At 45.6% G+C, this 14,835-nt stretch overlaps 1 protein-coding gene across 1 annotated transcript; it reads right to left on the reverse strand.

The window, feature by feature from the left end:
• Positions 1–9,809: 9,809 nt before the first annotated feature.
• Positions 9,810–12,600, reverse strand: LOC134206886 (uncharacterized). The gene is made up of 3 exons (XM_062682628.1): positions 11,719–12,600; positions 10,912–11,553; positions 9,810–10,811 (listed from the first exon to the last, which is right to left on the reverse strand). The coding sequence occupies exons 1-3, from the start codon at positions 12,598–12,600 to the stop codon at positions 9,810–9,812; spliced, it is 2,526 nt and encodes an 841-aa protein (XP_062538612.1).
• Positions 12,601–14,835: the final 2,235 nt, after the last annotated feature.

Here is a 14,835-nt window from a genome sequence, read left to right on the forward strand (position 1 = left end):
GACCCCAGAGGTAGCGAGCATTCGCCAATCCTCGTGGCTTTCGACAGCGCCCCCACCAATATCACCCGCCGACCGATGTGAATATACGGAAAAGCGGACTGGGGCAGTTTTCAGCGGGAGATCAAACGGAAGCTAGGTGCAGGTCCCTAGGACCCTAGGTCCAGAACCATCCATCATCGAAATCTCCGACGCCATCCTCTACGTGGCAGAAAGCACCATTCCCAGAACCAGTCCCAACCCGGGACGCAAAGCGGTCCATTGGTGGAGTGATAACACCAAAAACCGACGAGAACACCGACTTCCTCGACAGGATAAACCCTGACCAATCGTCAACTGAGCTCTGGAGGCGAATAAACCGTTTCCAGGGCTAGCGATGATCAAGCGCAATCACTCTTTTCAGTGACTTGTCACACACCGGGGCCTTGTGTTCGTAGCCAACACGATAGCTGACTATTTCCACCGACAATCATCCTATCAGCAGTATCGCGAAACCTTTCGCCTCCGCACCTTTCGAGTACCACCAGACGACGGCAATAGCATGAATCACCCCTTCTCCATGGCGGAACTAGACTTCGCGCTCCAAAAAGGCCAAGGTAAGTCTGCCGGCCCGGACTGCACCGGGCACCCAATGTATAGAAACTTGCCCCTAAGCGTCAAGGCCGCTTTCTTGTAGGCACTTTACAAAGAGTGGACCAGCGACACATTCCCTGAGAAGTGCTTGGAGTGCCAACACCAAGAAGTCAAGACCCACCGAACGAGGCGGGAAGCTACCGTTCCATAGCGCCTACAAACGTCGGCTTAAAAATTATGGTGCGGATGGAAAACCGACGCCTTACTCACTTCCCCGAGGCAAGCTGCCACATGCTTTCCATCTTGCCTCCTTTGCCCCCCAGGTAGTCGCAGCATCTGTTGTGCCGGGGAGATCAAGGCAAGGAGGATAAGGTTTTATCCGGGAGGCACATTTTTAGCAGGGAGGAGACCAACCCTGTTCATCTTCGAGCATAGTGTGGATGCTCAGGTGTCTGTCGCGCATATTTTTGATGGCCTTCAACCCTTGTAAAACACACACGCACACACACCCTGAGTTTACAGGTGTATCATACAAAAACTCTGAGTCAAAAGGCAGAAGGGTAAATGTCGAAAGTAAAAAGGTCGAAGGTAAAAAGGTCGAAGGACCAAAGGTCAAAAGACGAAATGTCGAAGGACAAAAGGTCGAAAGGACGAAAGGTCGAAATATCCAAAGATAGAAATTACGGTTTTAGGACAAAAGGTCGAAGGTCAAAAGGTCGAAGGTTAAAAGGTCGAAGAACGAAAGGTCGAAGGATCAAAAGGTTGAAGATCATAAAGTCGAAGGTTAAAAGGTCCGAAGCCAAAAGTTGAAGGTCGAAAGAGCAAAACGTCGAAAACAAATCTGAGTCAAAAGGACGAAGGACAAAAGGTTGAACGTAAAAGATAGAAGGACAAAAAAATCGAATGGACGGTAGTTCGAAGGGCCAAAAAGTCGAAGGGGCAAAAGACCGAAAGGTCAAAAGTTGAGATGTGATAGTTGTAGGACAAAAAGTCGAAGGTCAAAATTTCGTAGGGTGAAAGGTCGAAGGTCAAAAGGTTGAAGGTGGAAAGGTCGAAAGGTCAAAAGGTCGAAAAGACAGAAAGTTGAAAGTCAAAAGATTGAAAGGACAAAAGTTAGAATGGTCAAAAGATGGAAGGGACAAACGCTCGAAAACAAAATCTGAGTAAAAAAAAGCGAAGGACAAATGGTTTAAAAGGTCTAAAGGACAATAGGTTGAAAGCCAAAAGGTCGAAAGGACAAAAGCTCAAATGGTTAAAAGGAGGAAGGGACAAAAGGTCGAAAAAAATCTGATTCAAAAGGTTGAAGGACAAAAGGTTGAAAGTAAAACGGTCAAAGGACAAAAGGTTCGAAAAGATGAAAGGTCGATGGACAAAAGGCCGAAAGGATGAAAGGGCGAAATAGCAAAAGATAGAAATTACGGTTTTAGGACGGAAGGTCGAAGGCCAAAAGGTAGAAGATAAAAAAGTCGAAGGTCAAAAGGTCGAAGGGTCAAAAGGTGAGATGAGATAGAAGCTCGAAATTACAAAAAAGAGGCAAAACTTCGAGTGTTAATCAACCATTCTTTTTCGCATTTTTGTTTATTTATGATTCACCTGATGATATTTCATTGTTCATTTTTTCCCTGTAAAAGGCCGGGACGACAGTCACCTCTTCAAAGTGCTCGTTCTCAGTAAAGCGTTGACCAAAATCCATGACCCTGAACTTTTCTCAAATGTGATTAGTAGGGCTTACTTTTGGCATAGGTGCCGCCCCGCGTTCATGAGTTTCGAAAATGTCTGTGTTTTTCCTTACTTTTTGCTATGATGGCCAAATTTCTTCAGGAATCAAGTGTAATAAGGTTCTGGTGACATAAAATAAAGTAAACACATGAAATATATAAAGTAGAAGTGATTTTGAATGTTTCCAAGGTATCAAGTTACAAGCATTGTGCTTCAACTTGATTGTAGATCTAACGACCTGAACCCCAGAACGTTTTGGATGGCCTTCTGTGAATTGAAATGCAGAAAGTTCGGTGTAACATTTATTGGCAGGTCTTTTGAGCTGTCGAAAACTTTTTGTAGGCCGTTGTTGCGTAGGTTTTACGATCCGAACTTCAGCATGCTTATCTGCGGGCGCCGCATCAGATGACAGTTGTCGCTTTGTTTTAACGTCTATCAATTTGTTAACCTTTTGTTTGCTGCGGCCGGGCACGGCTTGGTGTATCACGGCGACAGCTTCAATTTCTCCTTCTTTTTCTATAGCTTCATTTGTTGTACCTTCACCTACCACGGCAGCTTGCTGTTGTGCACTCTGTCGTTCCAACATCTTTGGGCAGGACTTTTTTTTATGCGTGTCCGCCTTACAGGCAAAACACTTTGGTTTGAGTCCATCGTAGTAAAATCTCCCCTTCCAGGTGCGAAAATAGAGAATCTCTGGAAAAGCTTTTTCTACCTCCATATAGATACCACGGACACCAGTGAATATGTTAAGTTGGTATTCTGCAGGGAATCGCTCACGTAATGTGCGTTTAACTTTGCCGAATTTTGCCAACACAAATGACAGGTCGGCATCTGAAATTTCCGGCGGCAAATCGAAGACCCTAACATAACGGGTTTTTCCACCAGCTACAGACATAGTTAGAAACAAAGCGATTCTAATTATGTATTTAATTATTAGTTTTATTTCCAGAAGTTTTGAATAAACAAATTGCTAATAATTCTACACAGCAAGGAAGTTGTCGTTTCCAATATCAATACTATAATCAAACTCCATCGATCCAAAAGGTAGAAGTTAAATGTAAATACGTTACGTTTATACAAGTCCTACGTCTACTCGCGATTATGTTGAAAACATTACCCATTGCTCGTTTTTTCAACCTTCTTTTTCATCAAGCTTTTGTCATTTTTTTCAACCTACTTTTCTTTCGATGTTTTGTTATTTCGACCTTTTGTCCTCAGACCTTTTGACATTTGACTTTTGTCCTTTCGACCTTTTGTCCTTTCAACCTTTTGTCCTTTCGACCTTTTGTCCTATCGACCTTTTGTTCTTCGACCTTTTTACCTTTAACCTTTTGTCCTTCTGACACAGATTCACCCAGCGATCAATACCAGTGAGATCCTGATTATGACATTCTGGCCGCGTGTTATCGGGCCTTTGTCTTGGATATCGTAATATTGTGAAAGCGAGGGATGACAATCTGACATTCTACTCTCTTAGTAGTCGAGTGACCCTGACTGGAAACGGCGAATGGGCTAAAGACAAGGTTCTCTTCCGTCCCCTTAAACCGCGGCGGGCCTTGTAGCACGCTGTCCAATCCTGCCAGCAAGCTTTGCCTGCTGGTTATAAGCAAAAATCCTAACCCATATCCATTATGTGTTCTCAAATACGATAGAATTTATGTGGCCTTCGCATAACTACTTTGTTGCTTCACGTGAGCTCTATTCAGTGTGCAATTAATTTGCCTACTGACAGTTCACTCTCCTCCGCCGTAGCACATCGGAAAACTTATTACAATGAAGTAAAAGTAACGATAAACAGAGAAAAAACGATATGGTTAACCAAAGAATAACGCAAAGGCCAGTTCCACCTATAGCTACATGTTTCATGTGCAATAAGGCTGCAGGCGGCACGGCCGGTCTGATACAAAGGTTTCACTCGATATGGAAGTGGGGCGAAACAGTGTGTGTCTCCTTCCTGGACGTGGAATGTTTGCTGCGAGCAATTTAATTATCATTTTCCATTTTATGTCGTAATTGAGACCACGGTATGGGGCGTTTCCATCGCCCGGTGGTATTCTGCTTCAATTATCGACATGCAACAACGTCAACCGGGAAAGCTCCGTTCATGCTGCAGCAAAAGGGTTTCAACCGGGCGGTTGGTATCTACTCGATCGTTGGATGGAATTGTAAAATGGAAATTTGTTATGTGTCAGAATTGGAATTCTTCAGTGATTTATTTTACCATATTTTGATACAATTAATGAATGAAAGCGGAGGCATCACTTCTACATATTTGTGGCTTAAATCGTTTATCTACTGGATATTCTCTGTTTGCACTCGCGTCATTTATTTATTTAGGCCAACAGGTAAAATTATACCCCAATGGCATGATTTGTACTTTCATTCTTCTCACTACTTCTTACTTCTGACTACTTTTTCCACCTTTCTTCTTCCCTCTTTTTTCTTCTTTTTTCCATTCTATTTCATCCAAATGACAAATGGCCAAAACAGTATTCTTAAACGACAAATAATTACGATATCGAAATAATAATTCATAATTAAATTCGTCATGAGACGAGTTTGCATTATCTCATTTAATTCAACCACTCCACCACTTAAATGGGACAGTACGGACTCGTCTTATGTCAATTGAGGACATTCTACTAAAAGCTCAAAATAATGTTGTTTTCATACAATGCTGCCAAAATTACCAGTAACTTTTTCTAAGTGTAGTTATTTCTTCATCTAAAAGTTAAAGCTATTTTGTTATTTCTAATTCTTTCAACATCAATTTTGTTATCAAATGTTTGAAAAGAGTTTGAACGAATTTCGTAAAACATAAAAATGATCATTATGGATTGAGAGATTACGGATTGATTTTGGCGGAATCTACGATGGTTCAACATATTTTTCAGGATTCTTGTTTACTTACACTGCTTTAATATTTCTAAAAGCATATTTACGATCTAATTTATTAGCGACTCCTTGGGCTGCGCTGCTACCTCTACATTGTCATTCCATCAGGCTCAAATCTTCCAATGTAACGCCATGCAGTTCCAAGCCCTTCGAGTACATTATCTGCACTCTCAATGGTGAACCTTGTTGGCAGGAATTTAATCATTTTCCCTTTCCCCCACGACTACTATCTGCATAATGCAACAAACCCCGTTTGCCACCAGCCAGCGCAGCGGTTGGGCACCCATAATGCGGCATCGCTTATCCGGGTGTTAAATTGGGATGAACGGAACCACGGTCAACGAACACGGTGACGGCGACGACCTACGAGATGTTTATCTCCATGATAATAGCGAAGGGTTCTGTTGCCGGCTATCTCACGCAGCAGGTTCAGTAACCATTAACGCACGTGGACTAAATTAACACTAACGTGACTTATGCAGTGAGGCGCGGAAACAGGTAAATATTCACTCGTTGCACCCTCAGAGAGCGTGGCATGCGATGTGTATCATCAGTTAGTAATGTGTCTCACGGGTGAACTTACCGCAACGACTCTATGAACGGACGACGGAGTGCTCAATATGAACCCGTGGAAAGTGAGTGTTGTGAGCGGTAAAGATTTGCCTTTATGCGCGGTCCTTAGCTTGCAATAAAACTAGCAATTTTAGTATTACTACGACACTCAGTACTAGCTTCTATCTTGGTTATGTGTTTTTGCGACCGATTTCCATGAATCTGCTCAACATTTCATTATTTGCACAGGTTTGCAATTCTTTACCATAGCATAGTGGGTGCGTTTCGAAAGTGTTTATCCAACTCTATCTAATGTTTTCATAATAAAAACGATTAGTGGAGTTGGACAACAAAGTATGAAATGTAGCGTCACAAAGTTAGACATATGTTCGTTAGGAATAAATATGTTACACATAAAGAACGTTAGACGAAATGTACGTCAGACTGTTCCCGCCAACGCGCAACGGCAACAAGACTCGGTTCCCGAGAATTTAAACAAACGCGCCCAAAATATGTTGTACACCCAAAAAACAAATCTGACAATTATTGTATAAAATCTGGGCATATACAATTCCAATTCTGTAAGCTTTTTATACAAATATTGTATTAAAATAATACAAATCTGTATTATTTTAATACAATATTTGTATAAAAAGCTTACAGAATTGTATATGCCCAATTATTATACAGTTTCTGTAAGGTTCTTATGCAGAACTGTATTAAAATCTGCCATCCCCTAGATGGGTGATATTTATTTTATTAGACTTGTATGTTAAATTTTTCCTGTAATTGTTGAAAACAGTTTGAAATTTAACGAAAAGCTATGTCGATCTTGAAGGTCAAATTCTGTCATTCTTTTACTCACGTTTAGTGTGTCTTTTACTCGTTACGTCCGGTAAGCGGTCTCGTACGGTATCTCGTGCGATTTCTATCTGTAGTGTAGTTTTGTATTATTAGCATTTATCTTGTTCACGGCATTATAATAATGATTATTACCTTAGTTTTGAAATAGTTGTTCCTAACTGCAAATCCGGATCCGAATCCGTAGCACTAACTGTGATTCCAAACTACTAACTGTGATTAATATCTGTGATAAAATAGGCTAGGTAAAATCCGTACTACTAGTGTTAAGGATCTTTTTAAATTCAATTCACCTTATAGATATAATATTTCACCGTACTTAGCTCTACATCAAAAGATCTCTAATCAAATAAGTTCACGTAATAAGCTCAATAAACTAAATTTAAGATTTTTGGAATTATCTGGTTCTATCAATTTCACAATTTGTAAACAAGATCTCCCTCTTCAGCTACTCATACATACTTGTGTTTTATCTGTGCTATATGCACCGAGTATAGACTCTGTATACCTATGTATTTGATGTGTTTCACTTCCTGGTGTTTCCCTACTATCTGCATCTTGCGTTGCTGAAGGTAGAACCACAATGGGCTCGAAGGCGCTTTACGCAGATTGCGTAACAGTCCCCCCCAGTACACACGGTCCAGGTTCTTGTGTACTCTTGGTTGCGCCGACGTCCAGGACCGCAAGTTTTACTGCTGGGCGCACATAGATATTCTGTGTCCTCACGGTTGCGCTACGAACTTGTCCATCTTTACAGCTCACGTTCACCACGCGACCTTTTGGCCACGAATTCCTAGGAAGGTCTGGATCAGCGATGACCACTACATCACCGATTTCGATCGGTTTTGTTGGGTAGTGCCACTTTGTTCGACGATTGATAGATGGCAAGTATTCCCGTAACCAACGTCTCCAGAAGATGTTGGCATAGATTTGCGAGGATCTCCAGTTGTTGACCAGCGTAGCGGGGCTACCATCGTAGGCGACTAATGGCTTTGAGCCACCTGAAGAACCCAACAAAAAATGATTGGGTGTTAGTGCTTCGTTCTCGGCATCGTCAATGGGAACGTAGGTGAGGGGGCGCGAGTTTATAATATTTTCCACCTCTAGAAGGCTGTTTCGAAGGACTTCGTCGGTTGGTGTTCTCGGGAGCTGCATGTTTTTCAGGATTTTTTTTTACGGATTGCACCAGTCTCTCCCAACTACCACCCATGTGCGGACTACTCGGCGGTAGGAAGGTCCACTTCGTATGCGTAGTGATGAACTCCTGCATCAGTAAATCTTGGTCAAGAGATTGTAGCGCTTCAGTCAGCTCGCGATTCGCTTCGATGAAGTTCGTTCCCCTGTCACTAAACAGTTCTAAGGGTGTTCCTCGCCTGCACATAAAGTTCCGCAGAGCCATGATACACGAACTTGTGGTGAGGGAGTGCACAATTTCAATGTGAATGGCACGTACCACCAGGCATGTTATCAATACGCCCCACCTTTTCTCGATCCGCCTACCCACAACGACTTGAATTGGACCGAAGTAATCGATTCCAGCGTAAGAGAATGGACGAGAATAAGCTGCAAGACGAGCCAGCGGAAGATCAGCCATTGCGGGTGGTTGCGGTTGAGCTCGAATGTTTTTGCAGTATTGGCACAGTCTTCGTACTTTGTTGCATAAACTTCGTAGTTTCGGGATCCGATATATCTGACGCAGTTCGTTGACAATCGTTTAATGGTTGAGGTGGTGATAGCGTTCGTGGGTGAACCGTATGATTAGCGAGGTAATCGGATGTTCCCTTGGCAGAATAATGGTGTGGACAGCGTCGTGATCGACGAACTGGCAACCAGCTGCTCGTCCTTGCATGCGAAGCACTCCGTGGTCATCAAGATACGGCAAGAGCTTGTAAAGAGAACTACTTCTGGGAATTGTAGCCGTCTTCTTACCTTCAGATTCCTTAGACTTTCGCAGCAAAGCTACTTCCTCGCTATACGCATCCAGCTGAACTTGACGGTAAATGTATCGTACTGCTTCGATCAACTCTGTCTGTTGGAGGATTCCGGTAAATCGTGTTCTCTGCTGTAATCTTGCTCGCAGGTTTCTCATGAATCGGAGTACATATGCGATAATCCGGAGAAGCCTGCGCCAGTTAGAATAATTGGTGAAATTGAGAATTGGTTCACGAATGGTATGGACGTTGATCGTAGCTACCATTTCAGTGGTAGTTTCACCATGAACGGACGGTTGAACTGGCCAGGCACTCTTCTGCTGCCACATGAATTCCGGTCCTCTAAACCATCTGCTGGATGGCGAGAGATCAGGTATTTTCTGCCATTTTGTACCTTCTTCGGTCGTTCGTTTTTGTTGGAACCCACAGCCACTCTGATAGCTCGGTATCTTCTAAAATTTCTCCAACCCTGGCAGCTTCAAACTTGCTGTATCGTCTGTGATCCGCACGTATCCAGCAGAGAACGTCCCTTGAATCGGTCCAGAAGAACCTTTTTTGCACAGGTACACGATGGGTTTCTCCTATAGACTTCGCAAGGCGGGTTCCAATCACTGCACCCTGGAGTTCCAGTCGTGGAATTGAGACGTACTTCAGTGGCGCGACTCGGGTTTTAGCCATAACGAATGCACACTCCACAGAGCGGTCTTCTTCGAACCGGAGATAGGCGACTGCTGCGTAACCTTTCTCGCTGGCATCGACAAAGACATGCAACTGAACTTCGTTAGTCACGGTTGACGATGAGGTCATCTTACGGTAGCATCGAGGAATGCAAACTGTCTCAACTTCAAGCAGTACGTTAAGCCAAATTCTCCATTTCTCCAGTAGCTGATCGCCTATCTGTTCATCCCAATTAATTTTTGAACGCCAAATTTCTTGGAGCAGAACCTTTAAGTACATTAGTACATGCGCCAGGAAGCCGAGTGGGTCGTAGACTGACATTAAAACCCGTAGAACTTCCCGCTTCGTGGAGACTTGCTCTCCGGATAACAGCTTCTGTTGGCACCGTTTTGGAATCTTGAAAGTAAATGTGTCACCGATAGTGTCCCACCACATTCCAAGGACCTTTTCGGTCGCCAAGTCTCCATCCATGTTCAGATACTTTTGTGGTGTCCTCTGCTCGCCCATAGAATCAAGAACCTTTTTGGAGTTCGACAGCCATCCTCGGATCTCGAATCCACCCTCTGCGTGTATATAACAAATATCCCGCACGAGTTTCACGGCTTATGCTTCGGATTCGACACTGTCGAACATATCGTCCACGTACGTTCCTTTGCATATCGCCGCCACTGCTTCTGGATACTGGTCTTTGAACCGAGCTGCGTTCAGGTTCTTGACGAACTGTGCACTACTTGGAGAGCAGCTTGCACCGAACGTCATCACCTCCATCACGTAAGTCGAAGGACCTCCTCCGAGGACGCCATCATCCCACAGGAATCGTTGACAATGCTGATCGGTAGGATTGATCCGAACCTGGTTAAACATTTCACGGATATCTCCTGAGACCGCTGTGCGGTATTCACGAAACCTTTGGAGAACTTGCTGAAGCGGTGTAACCTGATCTGGTCCCTTTAGCAGAAACGAATTGAGAGAAAGGTTTCCCACTTTAGCGGCAGCATCCCAGACGATTCGTAGTTTATTCGGTTTATTGGGATTCACCACGGGAAAGATCAGCAGATACCACGAACGTCTAGAGTACGTGGCTTCCTCCTGCGCTGAAAGTTTGCGAATATATCCTTTCGCTTGGTAGTCTAAGATTTTTTCCTGAAGAGCCTTGGCCAGCACTGGTTCCCTAGCCATGCGCTTGCTCAAGAAGTTTTGCCTTTTCAGGGCCATGGTTTTGCTCGACGGTAGTCGAACATCATCGTATCGCCATAGCAGACAGGTCTCGTATCGTTTATTATGCAAAACCGTGTTTTCTCGTAACAGTTTTATCGCTCGTTCGTCGTCTTTCGACATCAACGGTGTTCCATTGAGTTGTACTCCGAGACTATCGAGGGAGAAATAACTCTTGACTGCGGAATGCAGTCCTTCGCATTGGCAGATGTGGTAGCTATACGAAACACCGTTTTTCGCATCCTTTTGTCCTGGCAGAAAGGAGCACGGACCGTAGACCACCCAGCCTAGCCGAGTTAGTACAGCCGTCGGCGTGAGAACTTCCTTCCCTGGAATCGAGTGGATACTCCAATCTGGAGCTGTCAACTCCCAACAGAATTCGGGGTTTTGCTACAACAAAAGAGTCAATTGGTAGATCTGTTAAATACTCGAAATGCTTCGCTAGCTCGGTCGCTGACATTGACTGTTCAGGAAGATCTAGGCTACGTACGGTATGCACCTCCGGAAGGTGGAAGCGCTGTCCTGATTTTGAAGCACTGGAAATTTCCGCTGAGAATATAACCGAATCTTGCCCATATCTTCCTTGCCCTCCTGTCCACGCAATGCACAGTGGAGACTTCTCGCCGTTGAGATTGAGTTCCTTCCGCAAACTGTGTTCCACCAGTGTTGTTGTCGATCCTGCATCCAGGAAGGCGTATGTAGTAATCGATCTTCCTTTGCCGTGCAGCGTGACACGCACGTACTTCAGCAGCACATTTGGCAACGAGCTGTGATGCGCATTTACAGACGCGTTCTGTGCTGGAGCGCTTGGTGACGGCTTGTTGTGTTTGCTGTCGTCGTGCAGCAACCGGTGGTGTAGAAAGATGCATCCTCCCTGATTGCATGGAACTTTCATCTCACATGTTTTGAAGTGCTTCTTCAAACACTTTCGACAGAGTTTCTTCTCGTTCACTAACGCCCATCGAGCATTCGGCGACATTTTCAGGAAACTGCTGCACTTTTCAAGGCTTTCACACATATTGCCGCATGCCAGACACTTTTTACGATCGACTTTTTCCTGCTGATGGACGGAATACGCATGGACGTAGACCTCATCCTTCCAGACTTTCTTCTCTATCCTGGTTTCCGGTTTCTGCGGTTTGGTCCATACAGCAGGTCTAATCACCTGACTTAATTGAAATTCAATAACGTAGCAGCTCCAATCTCCATTCGATGGAATGCCCACTTCATTTTCAATGCCGATGGCAGGCTATCCTCAAGCTGCCACGTTGTACAATCATTCGTCCAACTGACACACTTGTATAGTCGGGCAAAGGTTCTGAACTGCGACGCCGAAGTCAACAATGGTCTCCATCTTCTCCGCCTTCGGTGGCGGCATCATCCGAATTCTCCGGACCATAGTCTCTAGATGGATTCTGGTAGATCTGTTAAAGAGAGTTTTCAATCGGCTCATGATCACTGGAACGTTGTCGGGGTGTAGAAGAAGGCTTTTGACGGCGTTCAATGCCTTATCATGTAGACTTCTCTCGAGACGATGATCGAGCAGCTCATCGTTCCTAAGGCCACACATTCTAGAAGTTCGCTCGTATGCTGCAATGAAACGTGGCCAGTCCTCAGGATCCCCACCGAACTTCGGAAGATCTTTTACCGTCTGTCTTGCAGCTAGGTGGCCACTATTCAGCGGCATAGGGTTGCTATTAAGTGGTGGCTGATATTGCTGCCGTAATGTGGCCAAATTCTGTCGTGGAGTTGACGTCGTTATCTGTGGTTGGCCGACGTTCTCAGGCATAGCCCCGGCAAATGGGAGATTCTGGGTGAACTGATGCTGGTAATTCGCCGTCGGATACGTTGACATCCTGATCAGCTGCCGAGACGCTACGGTGTATACCGGCATCGATGACGAATTGGATATTACGGCTGGATATCCACAAACTGGTGGTTGGTAGTTCAGCAGAAATGCCGGGATGCTCCCGGCGGGTCGCAAATGCTGCATATACCTGGCCCCAGGAGCATAACTACCGCAAAGTTGCTGAGCGGCACATGACTGAAGCTGAGGCTGAATCGTAGCAGAATATCCGGTAGATTGTTGAAAATTTGCTGACACCATTGGAACGAAACCGGACGGCACAACCGTTTTTCGCAGAAGCTCGTCGTAAACCGGTAGCGGTGTTTCGTCCATCGCGTTCCCTGCTTCTTTGCCTGCATTCTCCGTTTTCTCCAGCCATTCGTTGATCTTCTCGAGACTTGGGTCCGTTTCCGCCTCAGAGTCACTAGCCTCCCAACATATCACGCTCCAGCGCTAGTCGCTCTTCCAGTTGTTTTTTCTCCAACGCCTGCCTTGCTTCCAGAGCCTTCGCTGGTAGTTCTCGAAGTTTCGCAGAACGCTTAGATGAATTCGATGATGCTTTGTTGCTTTTACCAGAGGTCTCCCCATTATTGGCGACTGCCTTTCGCAACGGGTCGATATTCCACGCTCCATCTGCTGCTGGCGCCTCCGGAACAACGTTCTCCACTATCTGAACCCGATGTGTCTGCCTCGGACCACTGTTCGATTGCTGGGCCACTTTGAGTCCAGATGTACCCGCTTCCAACTGCAACTTCTGCTGCTGCAACTGCAACTTACCCATCTGCAACTGATTTAACTGCTCCTGCTCTCGCTGCTGCAGCTCTTGTTGTTTCTGCCACTGCTCAAGCTTCTAACGCTGTTCCTCAGACTGCTCTAGGTGTTTTTGTTGCTCCTGTTGCCACTGCTTTTGCTGCTGCTCAAGAAGTCCCATCTGGTCACTCAAGGCACGCCGTTGCTTATCCAGCGATGTCCTTACGCATCCGTTACAGCTCCATTCATAATCCCGAATACTGTCTTTCACATTCACACAATCGTAATGGAACCACACATCACACTCATCGCATTGTACCATCCGACCATTAGTACAGTCTAAGTCGATCCGACGGCACACTCCGCAACTCGCCCCCTCACCAGGAGATTCACATTTGTTATTGGAACGCATTCCCGCACCCGTTACGTTTCCGCTTGACATTCCGGGAACTAAACGAAAAATTTAATTTGTTCCCGCCAACGGCAACAAGACTCGGTTTCCGAGAATTTAAACAAACGCGCCCAAAATATGTTGTATTTATTTTATTCGACAGCAGGGACTATGTCCAAGGGCTTGACGATCCCTCCCCAGGCTATCTGCGAGTTGTGGGGCTTGCCTAGGATGTGGTGGGGTTTGGCAGTGGGCCCTGATAAACCTCTATAAAAAGCTGCATGTATCCGCAAGTAGGCCCCACCAAAGCGACCGTGTGCCGCTCAAAGCGCACAAGCCCAAGTCCTGGTGTTAGGTGGGATGCTAAACAGCCCTGACACGACGGCCCTCCGACGAGACAGGAGGTTTGCGCAGGCCCAATAAGCCGCCTAGAAAACCAATCATTACGAACAATATAAGAGATAATGCGACTCGATATAATCGGAAAAGACCTAGGCGACGAATACAGGATCACGATTGGAAGCTTGGAACATGGAACTGCAAGTCGCTAGGTTTCGCAGGTTGCGACAGGATGATCTACGATGAATTACATCCCCGCAACTTAAACGTCGTGGCACTGCAGGAGATTTGCTGGAAACGCGGGCATCGAGCGGCTACCTTCTACCAAAGCTGTGGCACCACCAACGAGCTGGGAACCGGCTTCATAGTGCTGGGTAAGATGCGCCAACGCGTGATTGAGTGACATCCAATCAACGCAAGGATGTGCAAGCTGAGGATTAAAGGCCGTTTCTTCAACTATAGCACCATCAACGTGCACTGCCCACACGAAGGGAGACCCGATGACGAGAAAGAAGCGTTCTACGCACAGCTGGAGCAGACATACGATGGATGCCCACTGCGGGACGTCAACATCGTCATCGGTGACATGAACGCACAGGTAGGAAGGGAGGAAATGTATAGACCGGTCATCGGACCGGATAGTCTGCACACCGTATCGAATGACAACGGCCAACGATGCATAAACTTCGCAGCCTCCCGCGGAATGGTAGTCCGAAGCACCTTTTTTCCCCGCAAAAATATCCACAAGGCCACATGGAGATCACCTAACCAAGAAACGGAAAACCAAATCGACCACGTTCTAATCGACGGTAAATTCTTCTCCGACATCACGAACGTCCGCACTTACCGCAGTGCGAATATTGAATCCGACCACTACCTCGTTGCAGTATGCTCAAAACTCTCGACGGTGTACAACACGCGTCGAAGTCGGACGCCGCGGCTTAACATTGGGCGGCTACAAGACGCTAGACTAGCCCAAGAATACGCGCAGCAGCTGGAAGTGGCATTCCCAACGGAAGAGCAGCTAGGCGCAGCGTCTCTTGAAGATGGCTGGAGATATATTCGATCTGCCATTGGTAGCACCGCAA

The sequence above is a fragment of the Armigeres subalbatus genome, chromosome 1 (genome assembly GCF_024139115.2).
Source record: "Armigeres subalbatus isolate Guangzhou_Male chromosome 1, GZ_Asu_2, whole genome shotgun sequence".
NCBI lineage: Eukaryota > Metazoa > Arthropoda > Insecta > Diptera > Culicidae > Armigeres > Armigeres subalbatus.

Coding starts and splice junctions, on each gene's coding strand:
- LOC134206886 (XM_062682628.1), bottom strand. CDS start 12,600: ATGGACGAAACACCGCTACCGGTTTACGACGAGCTTCTGCGAAAAACG. Junction 11,554..11,718: donor ACCTTTGCCCGACTATACAA/GTGTGTCAGTTG, acceptor ACCAAACCGCAG/AAACCGGAAACCAGGATAGA. Junction 10,812..10,911: donor ACCTTCCGGAGGTGCATACC/GTACGTAGCCTA, acceptor CTTTTGTTGTAG/CAAAACCCCGAATTCTGTTG.